Genomic DNA, 21,425 nt, shown 5'->3' with positions numbered 1-21,425 from the left:
ATAAGTGATGGGTCTGTGGTTGCCCTTGAGCATCAAAATAACCTCTGGAGCTGAAGGGTTTGGATGTGTTTCCTCCTTTTCCTTCATTTATTACAGCAGAGGTGCTGCTGTAATCATTTCCCAGTTCAGTGTATGCCCTGTTCCCTCCTGTCCAGGCTCTTCTGCACTGTGTCCAAGTGCTGTGAGTGGTATCCTGAGGCTTGAGAAGGTCCATGCAAGCAGAGAGTGAAAGTTTGAGTGTCTGGGGATTTCTGCAGTGTGCAGCATAGTTCAGCTTCCCACTGCCAGAGGGCAGGGTGAGATGGGACACTGGGAGGAAATTTCCCCTGTGAGGGTGGTGAGGCCCTGGCTCAGGTTGTCCAGAGAGGCTGAGGCTGCCCCATCCCTGGAGGTGTCCAAGGCCAGGCTGGATGGGGCTTGGAGCAACCTGGGCTAGTGGAAGATGTAACCCAGGAGAAGAGGACCCTGGGGGAAGAGAAGAAGCTGCTGAGGATGATCCTTAGGAGCTCTAAATGTAGCTTGAGCACAGTCACTGGGGATGGCTGCAGGCTGCTCTGCCAAACAGTGACGTACTTTTCACTTAGGTCTTGGTCTTGCTGACCAAGTTAGGGAGCTAATTAGGAGCCAGCTACAAATTACTGTCCTTTTCTTCTTTTGTTTCTGGATGTGGATTTTCATTTGCCTTTGACTGCCTGTGATTTGATGATGAAGATTGTTAGTGGGCTTTTTTCCTCCCCTTGCTTAGGGCAGAAAGGAAGCTCGGGCCAACCCATGGTCAAACTGAGTTCTGCTCTTCCATGTTTCCTCATGACGTGGAGCAGATATCTCAAACTCTACTTAAAAATCATTTGTTGAACGGGAAAAATGCAGCTGCTGCTTCTAGACTGAAAGCAATTCCAAGTATATCCCTTGCTTTCATTTGTTCTGTGAAAAAACCTCTTTTGAAAACTCCTGAGAAGTACCTCAGAGTGAAAGGGTAACTCATTATACTCTGTGGCTCATGGAGAAACACTAATTAATATCATCACAGATGATGTCACTAGTAACATCATGGATGTTGTTGATTTTCAGCAAAAGCCCTGTAATGCCATAGATCTATGATGGCAGTAAAAATCCAGTTAATAAAATAATTTGCTACCATATTTATTTACTTTTTGAATGCTCAGTTCTACGGAATAGGCAGTGAGCATCCAGAAACTATGTAATTAATTTTTTTATCTGTTTTAAGTAGTTTGTCCTAAAGAGTCCTTGAAAATGCACTACCTTATCCCTGGGTTCTGCTCAGGTTCTTCCATAGCCAGCTCCATGTTCTTTTTATTCCTGATCACAAGTGAACTTGCAAACAGATGCATTTGAGCCTCTGCTTTAGTAGTTTAATGGTATTTTTCAATTTGCTTTTACAGGGTTGATTCTTGATTTATTTCAAGCCCCTTTTCTAAATCAGAGTTTTCCCTGCCAAGAATAAGTAACAATATAGTTTCATTACTTCAAGCACTTCAAAGCTTCCAAGTTTCTGATGCTGAGATTTACTACTAGAAGTAAAAATCAGTCTTCCTTTAGTTAACAGTGCTCTTTAAAAGGGAGCACAAGGGAAGATAAATCAATTAAAAGTGTCTGCTCTTTGAGGGCTCAGGCAGCACTGTGCCATGTTGTGGGGGTTGATTAGACACTTGGTTTAATTGGAGGAAGGCTGATGAAGTTCTGACCTGCTCAGATCTGCTTCCTTTGCTCTTTGTCAAACATGCTCTATTTTTTTTTTTTTTTTTTTTTTTTTTTTTTTTTTTTTTTTTTTTTTTTGCTGGTGAGACAGAATCATCATTCATATTTATTTTTTTACATCTGAAGTTTGTCAGACTGCTTGGAAAAATGGGACAATGAAAGCCATCTGGGCATCCCATCCACTTCCATTTGGTAACATCTGCCTCATTACTAGGAACATCTCACCAGCACTGCAGTGAACAGATGTGCTCCCTTTCCATCTCCAGACTCACTTAGAATTTCTGATAGTGAGAGAAATTCAACAGGCACTAAATCCCAAATGCCTGATTCTTGACCAGGCCCTCTAATATCCCTTATTTGGGATGTTTGTTCCCGTGTAAAGGAGAACCCTGTGGCATTTGAGGGAGGGGGCAATGGGGAAAGGCAGCAATGTCTCCTGCAGGTCATTCCCTGTCTGTGTCTGTGGGATTTAAGGCTCAGCACTTGTATGCTTGAGCCTTTGCCGCGCAGGTTGACTCACAGCTGTTCATCGGATGTAAGGCTCTGTGGAAATCCAGAGTCCTCTGCCTGAAGCTGCCCTGTCTCCCTTCTTAAAGCCTTAAGAAATTAGAGTTTAAATTTCTTTAAAGGGAGAGAATTCCCTGCATGGAATTCACCATCCCTTTTCTGAACCTCACAGGTGATGTCACAGTGGGCAGGTATTCCAGCTGCCGGTATCTCCAGTGGCTCCACACTTTGCAGTCCCTCTGCAGGTTTCCAATGAGAGTGATGAGGCACTGGCACAGGTAAAAGATAGAATTGTGTCTGCAATGCCAGGGAAGCTGAGGCAGAAGCTGGAAAGCCAGGGAGAAACTGGAAAGCTGTGCTGCTGGATAGTGAGTTCCCTCAGGTGCTTTTCTGTGGAAGAGCAGAACTGGACAACCAAGAGCATCTGTGAAACCTTTTAGATACTTGGGACATAACAAGCTGCTTTCAGCATCTTCTGTGGAGGCTTATTTGGAGTGACAATGATATTTACAACTAGAGTGGGATACTCAAAGACACTGCAGGCTATCAGCCCTACTAGAAGTCGGTAAGTTGATGCCCACAGTTTGGAAGTGGCTGTTCCACAGTGGCAGAGCTTCTATCCAAATCAAACTTCCCGAGTCCCTTGCTAATGGCTCGGGTGTTATTTGTTTTTTCAGGATTTTCAGGGCAGCAGTGTGGTGATCTTTGTGCTCAGCTGGGTTTTTAAAGCTGCTTGTCCCGACCCAAGACTTTGTGCAGATCAGCCTGGGATTTTGGGACACCCCCTTCCTCTGTGGATGTGGTATCTGGGTAGAATGGCCGTGTACATATTTTCACTGTTATCTTGGACACTCTCATGGTCCATGGACTGTTGGGAAATAGCTTGGGCTTGGAGACATTTGTTGCTCTTGGAATGCTGACTTACAGTGCATTCATGGAAAAAAAAGCAGGAGCCCGAGTTCAACAGCATTCAGTGACAGTTTATAGTTGGAGCTTTTCCTTTATATTTATGCCAGTGGAATTTTGAGAAATGGCTGAAATTCCATGTGGCGAGAAAGAGAGGCTTATTATCCGTGACTAATGCTTGGATACACTTTTTGAAATTGGTATTATTTGCTGTTGTGCCACTTCTACTCTTCTGCTACATTGGTTCATTCTGTTGTCTCCCAGTTTTGAACAACCTTTCTCTCACCTTGGGCTGCCACTCTCACATCATTCCCACTGCCTTCCTCCTTTGGGAGTTCAGCCCCTGCAGCCACATGGTCAGCCTGGGATCCAGAGCTGGGCTAAGCTCACCTTTGTGTTCATTAGGGGTTGAATCCAAGATGAGGGCTCTGCATTTTTGCATGACAGGATTGAAAATAGGACTCTTTCTCACTGCATTTTCTGCAACACAATATTTGACTAAGCATTTCTTCTTTGTAGTTCTAAGACATTAAATTTATTACTTAGCTGAAGAGATCCTTTTATGTGTCTAAACTGAACACTTGGGCTGTTCTCCCTCCTTTTGCAGAGGAGAACTGTGTCCTGTTTGTCATATTTCTAGTCAGACCCACTGTATATTCAATGGAAAATTCTTCCTAAATCTTCTCCCCTCTCAGGTTCTTCTCCTTTTTATTATTGTGCTTTTCCTCACTGTCTCTGTTAGCTTTCTACCAGACTGGAGGGCTCATTAAAGCAACACTGTGCAGGAAATGGAGAGAGGTGCAAGAATGGAGCCCTGCTCGCCAGAGAGGGAAAGTTGGCAGCTCTCCTCTGACAGGAAAATTCCTTGGATTTGAGGAGCAGCTTCATTGAGAGAGTGCTACTGAAGGGACATGAAACCCTTGGTCCAGTGTCATTCCACAAATAAATAGCATTTGGATACACACACATTGTGATGAGGTTCCAGCAGTAACCTTCCAATTTATTTGAATTCATTTGTACGTGGGAGTTGGAAATTTATGTTTTGCCTGAGTGTTCTTGAGTGTCAGGAGGGAGAAGGTGGGCTCTGGATAGAAAGAAGTACTAATTCCCCGTGGAAGATGTTTCCAGCAGACCTCACCTCCCATGGCAGACTGCAGGGATGAACCTTGCTGAAAAACTCCTTCTCCTTAGTCACAGCTTTTTCAAGAGAAGTAGTCCTTGAAAGAATGGTCTTTCAGGTCAGAACAGGAGAATTTATGATTCTGACTCTGTGCTATTTTGGACGGGATGGGGATGGGGAAAAGGAGAGGGGAATGATCAAAATATCCTGTGTGGAAACAGTGCAAGTTAGATTCATAACACATCTGTGCGAGGTGCAGCCGAGGCTGGCACGCTCGGAGGAATTTGGTGAGGTGGAAAGGAAAAAAAGTGCTTTGTTGTGTAAGAGTCTATATGAAAAAAGGAAAGTATAAAGGGAGGTGGATCCATAATGAAAAAAATCTGTGTTGGTTTCTGAGGGCCGGCATTTGGGCCTTGCAGAAAACTCTTTCCCCCAAAGAATGACAGCAGGAAAGTGGAGATGGGACCCTCTTGTTTGCAGACCAGTTCTGTGGTGTGGCAGTGAAAATCAACCCTCCCAAGCTGTCTCTTTGCTGGGTTTTTTCCCTAAAAATAGTGAGATGTCAGTATGTCTAATGTCAGGCTGTGTGGTTTTTGTAAGTGTATCACACTTACTCCATGTAATTATAGACAGAGCTGTGGGTAGATGAGGTTCTGCTCCGTAAGGAATTGTGAGAATTGAGAGCTGGCTTTTACTTCAGGGCTATTCTCTCCCTGTCAGCCCTTCCAGTTTTAAAATCCTCCCTTCTAGAAAATGCTTGCCTGGGAGACAGCAGAGGCTTTGACTGCCTTTCTGTGATTTCACATAATCTGCCTGTGTGTCACTGAATATTATTTTTCAACAAAGAATGAGAATTTATTGACCCAGCACAGCTAGCTGGAATATGTTTATGATCACTCCATGTATGTTTTTATTCCTCCAAAAAAAAATTACTCCTTAATCATTAATTCAGTCAGTTCTTGTGTGCAAGTTAATTAAAAAATTAAGGATTTCAGCTGGAGATAGGGTTAATGGGCAAATTAAACTCTGCAAAACTTCAGGTTTACGTACCTTACTAGCTAAATCTTGTAATCCAATGAGTATATCCAAATGCAGTGTATGTGTATCAGAGGATGGTAGAATCCTGGGGTGTTTGGGGTGGGAAGGGGACCCCTGATGTGTGCAGACATGGCTCTGCTGCTGCCTGGCAGTTGGCTGCAGCTGTGGAGGAGCCCTGCCTTGGACGTGGCCAGTGTCACTGCAGGTGCACTGGGCTCCCAAACCCAGCTGCTGGACTTTGTCCTCTCAGAAGGTCAGGATCCGCTTAGTGCCAAATGACCAATTAAGGACAATTATGGTTTCAGCTCCATGAAGGGAGTAGGGGGGCAGGAAGGCCCTGGGAGGAAGTGCCCCATTGTCACAGGCCCGCACACTTTGTGACTCACTGCCACTGCCAGGGCGTTTGAAGTGCCCTTTGTCTCTGTAATAAGGACTGCATAAATATTTTCCCACATTTTTTTCCAGTGTTACACACTCAGTTATTCCTTTTATGTGAGTGATTACTGTGAATTCCATTCTCCTGTCTCCTTGAAACACTGGTCTCAGCAGAAGCCATGGGATAGCTGAGGCTTGCCTGTGGTGTTCACATCCTCGGTTCCCTCCTGTGCCAGTGGCCGTGCGAGGGAATCACACCGAGGGTGCTGAACAATAATTTTGCCTTCTATACCCATTCATTCTGTTTAGAATGGAACCAGGCCCAGCTATTCTTCCTGTCCTGTGTCTTCTGTGAACCTTCTCTGAGAGGGGGAAAGAAGTGGCCTAAGGCCCAGGAAATTCAGAAATCTCCTTTGATTTCTTTATGTGCAATACTCCTGGCTTTGGCACTTGGACAGAGCTTCATCTCTTCCCTCCTCCATTTCTCATTTGGCTTTTTAGACTTCAGGTGTTGGGTGGTTGGACTTGAGACTCCTAAAGGTCCTTTTCAACCTTAACAATTCCATGATGCTGTTTTATTGTAACAGGTCACATGTTCACTCCAGCCAGTGACCTCTAGATGGATTATCCAGATTCCAAAGCTCCATCACATAGACAGGGCAGGGGAGAGCTGCCAAGGCAGCAGGCAGCACCCAGATCCCAGTGTTAACTTGTCCCTAATTTGTTATGGTAGTGGTCTCCTCTGACTCTCAGAGGTTCGTGAGAACTTGGAGCAAGTCACTGGGAAGCGTGTTTGTGTCTCTTTCATTTACAGAAGGAAACATTCAAAGTGCCTCTTTGCTTTTTCCACTGTTGCCACCACAGTGTCCTTCAGCATTTTTGTAGTAGCAAAAAGGGTGTTGCTGTGCCCCACCTTGTCCCCACTGGTGTTCTCCCCTTGGATTTTTACAGTGTGTTTTCACTGCTGGTCATCACTGCAATGGAAAAGCTTAGCGGACTCAGCTGCTCGTGGCTCTGCTCTCCAGCTGGACAGCAGTTCTGCCCTTCAGACAGGCTCTTTGGCTTCTCCACAGGCAGGAGAGAGCAAACCTGACCTGGAAAAGGGCAGAGATTCCTTGCTGAGATTTCCCCTTGCATAGTTGCTGGTGGGAGAGCTTTCCCCTTGGCGTGGATCAGAGCAGCAGGCCTCCGATGCAGGGATTTTGCATCCTTTGTGGGGCTGCAGCAGCGCCTCATTTAGGGTATTTAGGTGAAGTATCACATTGTGCATTGCCCAAGTCCTTCCTCAGCAGCTGTCAAGCTCCATCCCTCATTCCCAGGGGCTCGGGAGGATGGTGTGTGTGTGTGTGCTGTGTGAGCAAGGCCAGCTCCCTGCTCAGAATAATCCCCTGCTCAGGGAGCCGGGCTGTGTCCCGGTGTCCCGCTGCTGTGTCTGGACAGTGTTCAGGCTTTGCTGACTCCCAGAGGCTTAGGGCAGATCAAGGGGTGATCAGAGGGTAATTGCTGTTGGCAGTGGGCAGTGGGCTGCTTGCTGAGCCCTTGCCAAGGGCTGTGGCTGGGCCTGCAGAGGATCACCAGCCAGGCTGTGTCCTCTTGCACGGTTCCTGTGGCAGCAAAAGGTCCCACGTGTTTAGGAACACATTCCTTACACAGCTTTTAAAAACAAGCAGCTGCCTGTAAACACAGCTCTGCCTTTATCCCAAAGAAATGAGCAACCCAAGGAGCAGTTAGTGCCCTCACTGTGGAAACTGCTCCCATTTGGCCCAGTCTTTGCCACTGAATATTCACTTAGTGTCTTTTCCCTGGAAGCTGTGGCTGCCCCATCCCTGGAAGTGTCCAAGCCAGGATGGATGGGGCTTGGACAGCCTTTTCTAGTAGATGTTCCTGCCTGTGGCCAGGAGGCAGAAGGAGATGGGCTTCAAGCTCCCTTCCAAGCCAAACCATTCCATGGGCCTGTGAAATAGGAAGCTTGGCTCCTGCTGTGCTTTCAGCCAGCTGGCAGAAGCTGGGTCAGATGCCAAGGAGTAAGGAGTGAGAGATAATGACTTCGTTCATGAGCACTGGGGGGACTGCATCTCTGCCAATGCAACTTCCTCCAGCTCTGGAAGCTCACAGTAGTGCTCTGGTGCTGAAAATACCTGCTTAAAGAGTTTAGACCCTGGAATACCTGTGAAGCCTGTTGGGATCTCAGGGGAGCTGCCCAAAAAGGCAGACAGCTCAGGCCATCCGGCATTTGTTCTGAATAAGTTCTGAATTAGCAGATAAATTATGAATGCAACCTGTGCTTTCAGAATGTAGTGGATACCCCCCTTTCTGGATTGCTCTGTCCTTTTACAGTGCATTATTCCAGTTAGGAATCCAAGGATGCTTTTAGAGCACTCCTTTGTGAAGTAAAAGTGATTTTTGGGTTGATGTAATGGTACATGAAGGCATGAGTGCTTTTAAGGTTGCTAATGCAGAGCTCTCTCGTGTTCCTGGGTGAGTGTCTGACTGGAAAGTCATGGATTCAATGCTCTTCAGAGCTGGAAACTTTGGGAGTAAAGCCTGGCCACTCTGAGCTGTAAAATCAAGCCCTCCCATACCCAAACTGGGCTTGGTTCCAGCAACCCAGGTACCCCAGGTGTGCTCCTCAGCAGTGGGCCTGGCTGCTCATTGTTGCTGACTTACTTTTTCTCATCTGCAAACCAAATTTCAGAGCCTCTACAGATGCTTTTTCCATATTTTTGGACATTGATACAGATGATGATTTTGCAAACTGGGGCTTCTTTTTCTTTTTATTTTTCATCTTTTATTGCAGCTATGTTTGAAGGGCACCATTGATATTGAATCAAAGAACTTGATGTGGTGTAAAGTGAAAAAGGGATAGCTTTGCTTGGTTTATTCTGTCCAGTATGTGACCTGCAGGCCTCTCCATGTCATCTGTTTCTGTGTAAGCACCAGCAGAAGGTGTCGCTCAGGTCTCCTAAAATGCCAGACCCAAATGCTCAAGTCTTCCTCAAATGTCCAAAAAAGTCCTGGCCTTTACCCAACAGAATGTTCTCCTGGGATTAAAGAGAAAAATTCAGTGTACTGCTATTAAAGTCTCTGAGCTACATGTGTAAGTTTCTAAAGTGAAGGAAGAGTGACACCTTGTAATAATGTCTTGGTAAAAGACCTGGGATTGTCAAGAGACTGTTTTTAATACATTTTCATACTTCAAAATTCAGGGTCAAAGCCAGACTCCAGCTCTACCCATAATTAAGTTTTTTAAATAATGGCATGTAGTAAATATATATTTTTAACCTGTTCTTAAAAAAATTCCACAAACAAAACTAACCACAAAATCACCTGTACCTCCAAAATAAAATTATGATGCAATTCTTGCTATATATATGTAGAGAGAGACAATTAATTAAAGAAATGAGGAATGGGGGAATGTCTTGCTCCTGGGAAAGCAAGAATTCCAGGAGACATGGTTAGTAGTTCCAGGATAACTACCTGTTGGCTGAGTTGGCTGTTAGGGCTAAAGCCCAGCTAAAAATAAGGTGCAGAGCAGATGAGGCAGGGCAAGGCCGGGCAAGTCCCGAGGCCGAGTTAAGCCAGCCTGGGGCTGTGATCTGCTATTAGTGGTGGCCAGGCAAGGGGCTGTGCAGGGAGCAGCCTCTGTGGCTTCTCTTCTGCTTGTCCTGTGCCCTCCCTCAGCTTTGGATTATTAGAGGGCAATATCTTTATTCCAGACAAGTTCAGTTTGATCCTGAGCTTTACTCCTCTTCTTTTGATTGTATGTTTGAGCCTCACAGCAACAGTTCCACCCCTACTAAATTTCCATGGATCCAAAAGCACTTTCACCACAAATCAGGTGAGTGCAGAGCTGTTGCAGGCTGTCCAGGGAGTGTGTCAGGCGTGTCCTCCAGCACTGAGAACTCTGGAACAGGCTGGCATTCCTCTTTGCTGTTTGTTTCTGGTCATGGGATGGAAAAAGAACAGTTAATAGTTGACCTAAATTCAGGCCTGGTTAATTATAGTTTCCTTCAGTTCTGGCTTTGTTCTGTGTGTGTTTGCTGCCAGGTAAGGATAACCTTGCAGTCCTAGAAAGCTTCATGCCAGGGAGGGAAGTGATGACAAGAAAATTACAGGGTAAAATTCCAGCCTTTTCTATTGGAAAAATTTATCCTGAGTTGGCTCTAAGCGTAGTTCAAATACACAGAGGATTATGCATTTCTACGTGGCTCCCTCAGTGTGGGTCTGGCATCGAGCCCTGGTGCAAATGAGGGCTAGGAGCTGTTTTTGCTGATGGTGTGTGGAAGGGAAGAGCCTTCCTGTGATGTCAGCACAAGGAATAGAGTGCAGGAAATCTTCCATCCTTCCCAGAATCACCCTGCAGCTGGAGCTGCTCAGGTACCAGAGAAGCACATATGTCGTGGAGGCAGTCGAGACTCCAGGATGTTTCCTTTGCTCTTTTAAGTGTCAGAACAGAGTGAGGTGGGGTCTGTGTTTGTGGCCCATGGAGTTCATGCATTTCGTGACTAATCCTGCAGCCTGGGGATTCAGACCTTCCTTTAATCCCTGTTTGTTTGTCATTCTGCCAGTCACTGTCACTGCAGAGGTCCCACTGGAGGGGAACATAAACAGAGGTAATTCTCCAAGCTTAGTCATCTCAGGAGGTCTGTGTGTGAAGTCACAAGAACTTCTTCTCTCCCTTTCCTTCATTCCTTAATGTGATGAAGCTGTTGTGAAAGTGGACCTGTGGCTGAACCTGGTTGCTGGCATTTTTATTTCCATTAGGAAATTCTTCAGTGTCTTTGTCTTCTGCTAACACCTTCTCTGACACCAAGACACCTTTATGAGAGGTGACACCAGCACCAAGCCTTCTCTGCCACATGCCAAGGCTCACAGGTGCAGCAGCTCTTCCATCCTCATGTGATGGACCACATCAGGGTGGTGGGTGAACAGTGGGACTCGATGGTCAGAAGGGTTTTTTGTAACCTGACTGACCTGCAGGCTGTTCTGAGCTTTTCTGGTTTGTTTTTTTGCAAATGTTTAAGTGGTTTCTCCCACCTGCCCTGAGGGAAATGTTGAATCCAGTGTTCTCTTTTGTGTAACTGCACTGTGTTTCTGCAGCGGCAGAGCTGGCTGGCTTTGTGTTATCAAAAGTTCATAGATAATATTTATTTATTGTGAAATATCCCAGAGAGACACTCTGCAGTGGCTTCTGGAAGCACTTCATGGACATAGCCTTGGACATACAGGGAAACATCAAGTAAATATGTGTATTTTTATGGCCAGCTGGCTCAATTGGGGTTGCTGCAGAGACAAACTCGTCCCTCAGCCCCCAAAAACAAACAAGCAGAAGTTTTGGCAGCAGTTAAGCAAACAACAAACTCTCCTACAGAGACAGTGACAGCATTAAGGATCCAAATCATGGAGTCAGGACTGCAGGTTCCAGTGTCAGTGCTCCACATGGGAAGGAGGTGTGGGACAGGGACTTTAGGACAGGACGCATTCTTTTCATGCCACAGAGCTGTTGTGGTGGTGGTCAAAAGTCATTTGACACTTCTGGAGGAAAAGGCAATTTCAGGCAATTCTTCAAGAAAAGATAAGGGGGAATGTGTAACTTGCCAGGGTTTTGTTTTTAAGGACCTAATAAATCAGAGCACACGAGTCGCAGCCCATCCCTAATGAGAACATCCTGTCATCGTGTCTTCACCCTGCTGACCTGGGTGCTTTCTCTTGCTGACCCCTCCCAGTCAGGCAGTACCAGCAGCACCACAGCAATGTGCACACTTTGTGTGGAAGTCACTGGGAGTTATGTTGGAACTGCCTGGAATGTGTGTTTGAACAAAATTATTCTTTTTCTCTTCGCTGCTTTTTCAAAAGGCACGCTTCAAAATAAGGCTCAGGAGGCGGTGACGGCATGGACTGGCCTAGTTTCCTTACTTTGGGAATAGCAGAACAGAATTTTTTAGTAGCTGCAGAACATGTCTGTCCCTGGGGACATTTTGTACATTAAAACACTCTTTGGAAAGGGACTTAGATTGATCTCAGTGGGTTCCACACTGATTTCTCATTAGTTTCGTTTTGAATTAGTGAAAGTGTGGATCTTCCCTAGGTACTTTTCCTTGCTTTATTCAGAAAAAGGCTAAATTAGGCAATGGAGCTAGTGAACATATGGGAGGAACATGGATGGATGGATGGATGGATGGATGGATGGATGGATGGATGGATGGATGGATGGATGGATGGATGTAAAGTGTATATACTTACATATTTAAGGAATGGTTCTCTCACTAGCACAGAGTTCAGCCCATGTATTTTACAATATAAAATAAGATGATAAGAATCTCCCATGTGAGTGATGCTGAGGGTTCTCTTTAAGTGCACAGAAGGGTTGGTTTAGGAGGGTTTAGCAGGGTTGGTTGATAACAGTGTTGATGAAATGGGATTTGGGCAGATCACAGCTTTATTCAATAGCAGAGAAAGAGCTGTAGTTCCATTATTTTAAAGTCACACTCCAGGACAAACACCTGCTGTAACCCAGAATAGCCATTTCTCATGGCACAGGAGCATGGCCTGCTCTGCTCCTACAGGTAAGGTTGGGATGTAAGTGGTGCAGGTGACTAGCAAATTAAAAAGGAAGAAGTAACAAACCAGCTAATCCCAGAATGAGATTAGGATGGATTAGTCTGTCTAGCTCAAATCCCCAAACAGCCAGACTGGTTCTGTGTGTTTCTTCACTGTTGCCCCATGTGTTATCTTTCTCCCAAGTAACAAGTGATCAGACAAGAGGAGATGCCTCAAGATGTGCCAGGAAAGGTTTAGGTTGGACATGAGGGAAAATTTCTTGCAGAAAGCGTTGTCTGGCCCTGACACAGGCTGCCCAGGGCAGCAATGGGTTTTCCATCCCTAGAGGGAATTAAAAGCTGTGTTGATGTGACACTTGGGGACATGGTTTAGTGGTGGCTTTGGCAGTGCTGGGGGAGCCGTTGGGCCCTATGGACTTGGATCCCACATGTTCTGTTAAGTGGGCAGTACCTGTAAGCTGGGATGGAGCCTGGCTGCTTGCTCTGAAGTGCTGCATTATGGAAAACAGAGCGCAGAACAGATAAACCCCTCACGTGACACGGTGTTTTGTGGGCTGGGCACTGCAAGCTATGGGAAGTTGGCACCGTGGGCACCACAATGTGACAGTGTTCCAGCTGGGTTTCCCTTGGATGCTGTGCTTGGCAGCTGTGCCAGCTGGAGCGGTTTTTGGAATTGGAGTGGGTGTATGATTTTCCCACTGTTGTGCTGCCCTGGGGTTGACATACTTGAGAGTGCCTGAAGACACAGGAAGGGCTGGTTTGTGGACTTGCAGCCGTGGCATTCATGAATTCCAGCCAGAGGAGAAGGGCTGGAAGTTTGCTGTTGTAGGGGAAAGTGCCCTGGTACATCATGAGTGCAAAGCAGGAGTGTTCTCTCCTCTCCATCCACTGCATGCTGCTTGCTCTAGCTGGGTTTGTGGGGCAGGGAGCTCCATGTATGTTTTTGGGAAGAGTGGGGGAACAGGGGTGCTCCTGACTGTCACAGGGACACAGGAACCGTAGCACGCAGCTCACTGTGTGCACCACGAGATGTTCCTCACTGATGTTCATTGCTGGAGTACTGGTATGGATTTGGGAGGAGCCAAGTATCCTGCAGCTGTGACATTTTACCTGTCAAAAATCCCTGGCAATGTTTTGTTTTACTGTCCAAAGTGGAAGTAACAGCTTTGGATTTTGTGTGTGGAATAAGAACCATGGACATTTACTGACCCATGTGGTTGAATGAATTTTTTCACTTGGTTTTCTGGTGATTTCTCCCAGCCCTACACCACAAGAATAAATTTTCAGGGTTCCTGATGTATCTTATCCAGAGAAGCGGTGACTCTGCAGGCGAGGATGGTTTGTGGGAGGATGCTTTCCAAAATGGAGCTGGAATTCCATTGGCCATATAGTGGAATCACAGAATGGGTTGGGTTGGAAGAGACCTTAAAGACCACCCGTTTCCAACCCCCTGCCAGGGGCAGGGACACCTTCCACTAGAGCAGGTTCCTCCAAGCCCCATGCAGCCCTTCCTCGAGCACTTGCAGGGATGGGGCAGGAGTTCTGGCTGCACTGATGGCAGTGTGTCTTTGCAGAGCCCCTCCTGGCTGGCCTCGGGGCGCTGAGCTCCCTGCACGGCCGCGTGGAGCAGCAGCTGAACGAGAGCCTGCGGCGCCGCGCCGGGGACAGCGACCACAACATCGAGGTGCTGCTGGGGGTGGACGACTCTGTGGTCCGATTCCACGGCAAGGAGCATGTCCAAAACTACCTCCTGACCCTCATGAACATCGTGAGTATCCTTTGGGAGCTGGTGGGAGCTCTTGTCGGAGTGCCAGGTTTGGGAAAAACAACAATGGGATCGTTCTGACTGCTACTGGAGAAGGTTTTCTGGTTTTAAGATGTTCCTTTGATTCATCTTTTTCGCAGTAGTTTCCTTCCTAGGGCACATTCCGAGGGTATTTCCAATAATGAGGAAATAGTTGAAAAATAGTAAGGGGAAAAAAGTAAACTTAATCCATTTCTAGTAATTCTGAGCTTCTCTCACAACACAGTTCTGGAGAAAAACTGATTAAAGCATAAATATCTAGAGGAAAAGGAGTTCTAAACCCTCAATGGCTCTCTGACAGAGTAGACCTTCTGGTAATGCCAGTAGATCTGTCTTAGATACTGTGGCAGCATAAGGTTGTACAGGAAATGAAAACAGTCTCTTAGGGATGAGGATGAGGGACTAATTATTCCCACAATGATTCCCATTAATAATGATTTTATGGCTGTAGGAATGATTGTTATCTATTTTACACTCTTTTATTCCTGGAATAATTTAAAAATTATTCCTTGGGTTTTCAGAGCTTCTAAATTTGAGAACTTAGAATCTAGGAGGAAAAAAATGATTCCTGTATGGAATTTAACCCAACCAATATGACGTTTTTCAGAACATCACTCAGAGAATCATCTCCTTTTTTCCCACATACACTGTGGAACATCAACATTAAATCTCCATTACACATTACTGCAGAATATTGTCCTTAGGGTTTTGAAACCTTTTCAGTGAGCAGCAGGGCTGATCCATGGCCCAGACCACTTCCAGGTTTTTCACATGCCTGCGGCTCCATCTGCTGGGGCTGCCACCCTCCTGCCCAGAGCCATCCAGAGAATGGGATAAAATGGGGGCTATAGGGAAATCTTGGAGACTTGAAATTTAAGGTCAACTCCAGGGTCCGTTTCATCTCAAGGGAAGTCATTCCAGTGCCTAGAAAGCTCCCCTGTTGTCTACTGGCACAAGGGAAGTTGTGAACACTTATCCTGGCCCAGCTCTTTGTGGGAGCAATGCTCTTTCATTGATGAGGAGAAAATAAGAGAGGAATACCTGACCTTTAGGATGATTGCTTCACAGGACAGGCAGCCTGAGCTCTGTGCTCATTCTCTGTCCCACTGCCCTGGTGACTCTGCTCTCAGCCTCAGGGATTTCAGGTTTAAACCATGGGCTGAAATCCTTGTGCCAGGGCCCACAGTCTGGACAGTTCCCAGTGACCTTTTTCCCTGAGGGGAAGTTCTGTTTAGCCTGACTGAAAAATAAAACAACCCTCTAACTCCTGCTCAAACCCATGAACCTCTGAACAGGGGTGTTTATTTCTCACCAGTTGCCCATAATATAATATTTATTTTGTTTTTAGGGGAATGAGGAGCTTCATTGAGGACCTGCAGATGTTTCACACCCTGGTGCCAGGACATTTCTCACCTTCCCAGACACAGGGAAGGGCCTCAAGAAGGACAACTTTTGGCCCATCTGCATAATTCTGTTTTTCTAACTTCCCTTCCACAAAGCCTCTTTTTAGTACAGAAGTGACCACAGATTTCTAACAGATCTCGAAAAAGCAGGGCAGCAGTATAAGTTGCTCCTAAAAAAATACTCTTCAAAACAAGAAGCACTGGAAGTGCTCCAGGCCAGGCTGGACAAAGCTTGGAGCAACCTGGTCTAGTGGAAGGGGTTCCTGGCCATGGCAGAGGGGTGGAACGAGATGAGCTTTAAGATGCCTTCCAGCCCAAAACAGTCTGGGATTCTGTGATTGTACTTGAAGTCTTTTCCCCAATCCTCTTTTCTTTGAGCTCTGATCCATAAAACATGAGAGGAGGCTTGACATGTGCTTCCCAAAGTTCCATGTGAAGAGGGGGTATGTGATGACAGGAAGTGAATCTACACTTTCCGCTGAGCAAATGATCTGAGATTTGAATCCTCTTCTGAGGACTGTAGTGGTACAGGCACTTGAAAAAACATCTCTGTGGCCTTGGAAGTTCCCTTGGTATCATCAGTGGGTTTTTCTTCCTTTTTAGTATTTCCTCTTTTTCCCCTCAGGTGAATGAAATTTACCACGATGAGTCCCTGGGCGTTCACATCAACGTCGTGCTGGTCCGAATGATCATGTTGGGGTACGCCAAGGTGAGCGAGCCGCTTCTCCCCGCTCCTGCCCCGGGCAGAAAATGCAGACCCTGCTGAACAGGCTGCCCCTGGGAGCAGCGGGGTGTAAGGTGTGGCTCTCTCAGTCCATCAGCCTGATCGAAAGGGGGAACCCCTCGCGCAGCCTGGAGAATGTGTGCCGCTGGGCCTATCAGCAGCAGAAGCCAGACCCCAGCCATGCCGAGCACCACGACCATGCCATCTTCTTAACCAGGCAAGATTTTGGGCCCGCTGGTATGCAAGGTAATGCAGCTGACCCAGAGCAGAGCTCTGGGCTCGGTGTTTCTTGGCTGGCATCTGCCAGAAAAGAGGAAAAATTGGGAATTGCATTGTGACCTCCCTGCCTTATTCATTCTGCAAGTGGTTTCAAAAGCAAGGAGACCTTGCCATGAATCCTTGCCATTTATATCCAACCACAGATTGATTTTCTTTCTTGAGAGTTGTAAATAAATACTTCTTAGCTCTCTTCAAACTCCTGTATGTGCAGGGATCACTGGGAACCTCAACGCACGTGGCATTCCACTCCCTTTATTTTATTGCATCTTTCAGCCCAGATTTCCATATATTGACATCCCAGCCACTCTGAGACCTGCATCCATCCTTTGGCCTCAGGGAACTAATGACAGTGGGCAGGAACTCCCAAAGTTTGGCATGTGTCAGAGCAGGCACCGCTCAGGATGAGGAGCCAGGCAGGCTGCCCTGGCCTTAGAGCAATGTTAGCTTTTCCTGAGGAAGTTTTCTGGGGGTTCTCATTTAAAATCCAAGTGCTGAGCACAAGACTCAGCCCTGATGTCTCTCTGTAGGGTATGCTCCTGTGACGGGCATGTGCCACCCGGTCCGGAGCTGCACCCTCAACCACGAGGACGGGTTTTCATCAGCCTTTGTTGTTGCTCATGAGACTGGGCATGTGTAAGTACCACTTTTACCATCAGATCACACCAAAATGCTGTGCTGCACTTCCTGCTTGCTCCAAGGGTGTTGGATTTGATGGCTCTGTGGAAGCTCTCCTGATTTTATTTCCAATCCCCTGGGAATGCAGTAGTGGTTGAAGGGAGGGAGAGACAAGTGAGGGAAGGAATGAAGAGGAAGAAGGGTGAACTTGTTTTCTCTGGGGTGAGGGAAAGGTCAGGAAGGGACCTGGGAGGTCCAGGCAGTGGCAGCAGGAGTGTCCTTCACTGCCTTCACCTCAACTGGCTGTGCTGGTGGTGGGTCAGATTTGGTACCTGTTCCAGAGCTGTTTCCTTACAGTTGTTTTTGCAGTAGCTCTGAGGGGAGTTCTTTGTTGCAGGCTGGGCATGGAGCACGATGGGCAAGGGAACAGATGTGGGGACGAGACGGCGATGGGCAGTGTCATGGCCCCCTTGGTGCAGGCCGCCTTCCACCGCTACCACTGGTCCCGCTGCAGTGGCCAGGAGCTCAGGAGATACATCCAGTAAGGCCTCCCTGGTGCAGCCAGGCTCTGATCCCTCGTTTTTCAGACCCTCTTTTCCTTCAAAGCTCTTTTAGAAGAGCTCTGACCCATGAAGGCTGTGTCCTCACACAGTCCATAGCCCATCCACTCAGGGTGAAAAGTCTGTGGAAAGACCCCTCTAACTCCAGTGGGATTTGGAATAGGCCTCAGATTGTCACAGAATCCCAGATCTGTTTGGGTTGGAAGGGACCTTAAAGCTCATCTCATTCCAAAGCCCCTGCCATGAGCAAGAACTAGACCAGGTTGCTCCAAGCAGGCGCCACCAGCCTGGCCTTGGACAGTTCCAGGGATAGGGCAGGAATTAAGAGTATACATCTTCTCACAGTATTTTTTTCTGTGTCTTTTTCCATAGCTCTTATGACTGTCTTCTCGATGACCCCTTTGAGCATGACTGGCCCAAGCTTCCTGAGCTGCCAGGCATCAACTATTCCATGGATGAGCAGTGCCGCTTCGACTTTGGTGTGGGCTACAGGATGTGCACAGCTGTACGTCCAGACACGGCGAGGGCGTGGGGCCTGGTGGGAGAGCTGCAGTGCCATAATCATTGGAGAGCAGTTAATGCAGAATTTAGAGATCTGTAAAGAGCAGAGGGGGGGAAACTCAGTCCTTTGGGTCCTGCAGAGCAATGGGAAAATGAGTGGCAGCATGGTCCATGTGGCACACACTGGTGAGAGCAATTCCAAGAAAGAAAAGGAAAAAAAAAATCTTCCTTTTGTCCCACTTCTGGGTGTCTTCTTTCCTCTTTTCACTAGCCCAGGGCTGGGGGATGCAAGGAATAATCACTGCCCTGAAGATGCCAGGCTCATTGGGGTGTGTGAGATGGAATCTACGGAGTGGGTTGGATCCTTATCCAAAAAGTATAAATAAAATAACAGATACAAATAAATTATAAACAAAATACAAGACTATTATCCAAAAAGTACAAGCCATCTCATGTTCTGCATTTGGTCTCTCTGTGTTTTTCAGTTCCGAACCTTCGATCCGTGCAAGCAGCTGTGGTGCAGCCACCCCGATAACCCCTACTTCTGCAAGACCAAGAAAGGGCCTCCCCTCGATGGCACCGAGTGTGCCCCAGGAAAAGTGAGTCTGGCACTCTGTTTGTCTTGGGGAAAAACCAACAGTTTCCTCCCTTTGGGCTGAAGGGCACAGAGGGGAGCGGGGAATTGCCTGGCATTACTGGGGTGAGGCGAGACCATGGGGAAAGCTGTGCTTTCCCACTGGGATATTCTGGGAGCTGTACAAGGTTTTCTCCAGCACATTTTGGACATAGAGATGCCAGCTGAGGTGCAACCTGTTCTGTGGCCTCTTTGTTAGGTTTTCTGGTCTCATCTGCAAAGTTTCCATCAAGTGCCTTTAGGAATTCAGGGAAGCAGATGATGCTGTTACTGTGGGATGGCTGCTCAGAACTCACTGTCCAGACACCCTGTGGCAAATGTTTGTGTAGACTGAGGATTAGTGCCTGATTTTTCCCTTTAATATCCCTATTAGTGGGTGTCCTGCTGCCAATCCATTTTCAATTATGAAATTTTACTCAGATACCTGGGTTTTTGTAGCAAATTCCTTTTATTATGAAATACAGGAGAGCCACTTGTACAATCTGAATGTGCCCCAGGCAGCAGCAAAATATTGCTGTCCAATGCTTATACATTTGATTTGGGGATTGTGTCTGTTCTCACCTGTTTGCTGCCCCAATTCCCTCAGTGGTGCTACAAGGGTCACTGCATGTGGAAGAACACCAACCAGCTGAAGCAGGATGGACACTGGGGAGCCTGGACCAAGTTTGGCTCCTGCTCACGGACCTGTGGAACTGGGGTTCGCTTCCGCACGCGCCAATGCAACAACCCAATGTAGGTGGGGCGTCCTCAGAGGGGCCACTTGGAATGGCATTTGGGTTTTGGGTGGACATTCTGTTCAAGCCCCTCAAAATGGGATAATTTGTGGAGAATCCAAGAATTCTATAGAATTACAGAATCCCAGACTGGGCTGGCCTGGAAGGGACCTTAAAGCCCATTCCATTCCTCCTCCTGCCATGGGCTGGGACACCTTGTGCTATCCCAGGTTGCTCCAAGCCCTGTCCAGCTTGGCCTTGGTCACTTCCAGGGATGGGGCAGCCTGTGCCAGGGCCTCAGCACCCTCAGAGGGAACAATTTCTACTTCTCCCTGATGAAAATCTCTGGAATATTTTCTTCTCCCAGGCCCATCAATGGAGGTGACGATTGTGCCGGGGTGAATTTTGAGTTCCAGCTGTGCAGCACCGAGGAGTGTCCCAAGCACTTTGAGGACTTCAGGGCACAGCAGTGCCAGCAGCGCAGTTCCCACTTCGAGTTCCAGGGCAGCCGACACCACTGGCTGCCCTACGAGCACCCCGACCGTGCGTCCTGCTCTGGGCCTTTAGTGACTCTTGAAAGGGTTTGAAGCCATTCCCCTTGGCCTGGATATCTCAGGGGCAGGCCCACAACTCCCAGAAAAGCAAATGAGTTGGTTCCCTCCCCATCCGTCTGTCTGTTATGGCTGAAAATCAATAGTTTTGCCTTAAATCCAGACTTTAATACCAAATTCCCTGCTCTGACTCAAGTTTTTGCATTTTAGCCCCAAACAATCAATTTCTCTCTTATTTATCCCTAAAACTGGCAGTTTTGACCCTAAATCAACACATTATATGTAAAAAATAGCAGACTTGCCCTAAATCCCTGATTTTAACCTGCATTTTCCCTACTCTGACCCAAATTTGCCCTTCTTGTTGCCAAAGCCCCAATTATCCCCCCAAACATGCTCTTTTATCTTTAAAGTTGACATTTTTACTCCAAATTTGCAGAATTGTGTCTCAAAATCACAAGTCTTGCCCTAAAATCCCCCATTTCCCCCCAGGCCCCCAGTTTAACCCTAAAATTCACCTTTATTACTTCAAATTGCTTGTTTATTCCTAAAATGGATACTTCTTACCCCAAATGGCCACATTGTGTCTCAAAACCACCAGTTTTGCCCTAAATCCCTAGGTTTCTGCCTGAACCATCCCCATTTTCCCCCAAAATGCCCATTTTCCCCCAAAGATTCCCCACAATGCACGCGTTCCTTCCCAAACCGTTCCATTCCCCTGCTCTGCCCCCATGCTCACCCCCAGACCTGCCTGTCCCTTCTCACTCCTCGCTCCGTCGGTGGGACAGCTGTTGGGAACACACCTGGATCACTGTCCTCCCTGCAGCCCTTTGTTTTCCCTGGCTCCACAGCTGCCAAGAGATGTCACCTGTACTGCCAGTCCCGAGAAACGGGGGATGTGGCTCACATGAAGCAGCCGGTGCACGACGGGACTCGCTGCTCCTACAGGGATCCCTACAGCATCTGTGTCCGTGGGGAATGCGTGGTGAGTGGCACCTGCTCTGGGGACACTCTGGGGACAGCTCATGGGGACAGCAAATGGGCAGAGAGAGGCTTTGCAGATGTCTCTGAATTCCCTATTTGCAGCATTGTATTCCTCTGATTCCTTGAGATGTAAATTAAATTAGAGACCAACACTGACCTGTTCCAGGGAAATGTTCTGCTTGTCTTCCCCTCATTGTGCCTTATCATAGAATCCCAGACTGGTTTGGGCTGAAAGGGAATCTAAAGACCATCAGTTCCACCCCACTGCCATTTCCTTCCACTAGCCCTGGTTGATCCAAGCCCCATCCAACCTGGCCTTGTGCACTTCCAGAGTTGGCGCAGCCACAGCTTCCCTGAGCAACCTGTGCCAGGGCCTTAGCACTGTTACAGGACAGAATTCCCTCCTAATATCCAGTCTTGCCCTTTTTTCTGCAG

At 47.2% G+C, this 21,425-nt stretch overlaps 1 protein-coding gene across 1 annotated transcript in view; it reads left to right on the top strand.

The window, feature by feature from the left end:
• The window catches only part of ADAMTS3 (ADAM metallopeptidase with thrombospondin type 1 motif 3), a 56,051-nt gene that overhangs the window by 27,084 nt on the left and 7,542 nt on the right, over nt 1–21,425 (top strand). The window contains exons 5-14 of the mRNA XM_059470247.1: nt 13,800–13,993; nt 16,058–16,141; nt 16,246–16,402; nt 16,963–17,068; nt 17,448–17,591; nt 17,983–18,115; nt 18,597–18,710; nt 19,332–19,477; nt 19,826–20,001; nt 20,858–20,991. Of these exons, the coding sequence (XP_059326230.1) occupies nt 13,800–13,993; nt 16,058–16,141; nt 16,246–16,402; nt 16,963–17,068; nt 17,448–17,591; nt 17,983–18,115; nt 18,597–18,710; nt 19,332–19,477; nt 19,826–20,001; nt 20,858–20,991 (1,388 nt within the window). The remainder of the gene's footprint in view (nt 1–13,799; nt 13,994–16,057; nt 16,142–16,245; nt 16,403–16,962; nt 17,069–17,447; nt 17,592–17,982; nt 18,116–18,596; nt 18,711–19,331; nt 19,478–19,825; nt 20,002–20,857; nt 20,992–21,425) is intronic.

The sequence above is a fragment of the Ammospiza nelsoni genome, chromosome 4 (assembly GCF_027579445.1).
Source record: "Ammospiza nelsoni isolate bAmmNel1 chromosome 4, bAmmNel1.pri, whole genome shotgun sequence".
Taxonomy (NCBI): Eukaryota; Metazoa; Chordata; class Aves; order Passeriformes; family Passerellidae; genus Ammospiza; species Ammospiza nelsoni.
The sequence above is the reverse complement of the archived record's forward strand: the minus strand, read 5'-3'. Positions and strand labels throughout refer to the sequence as shown.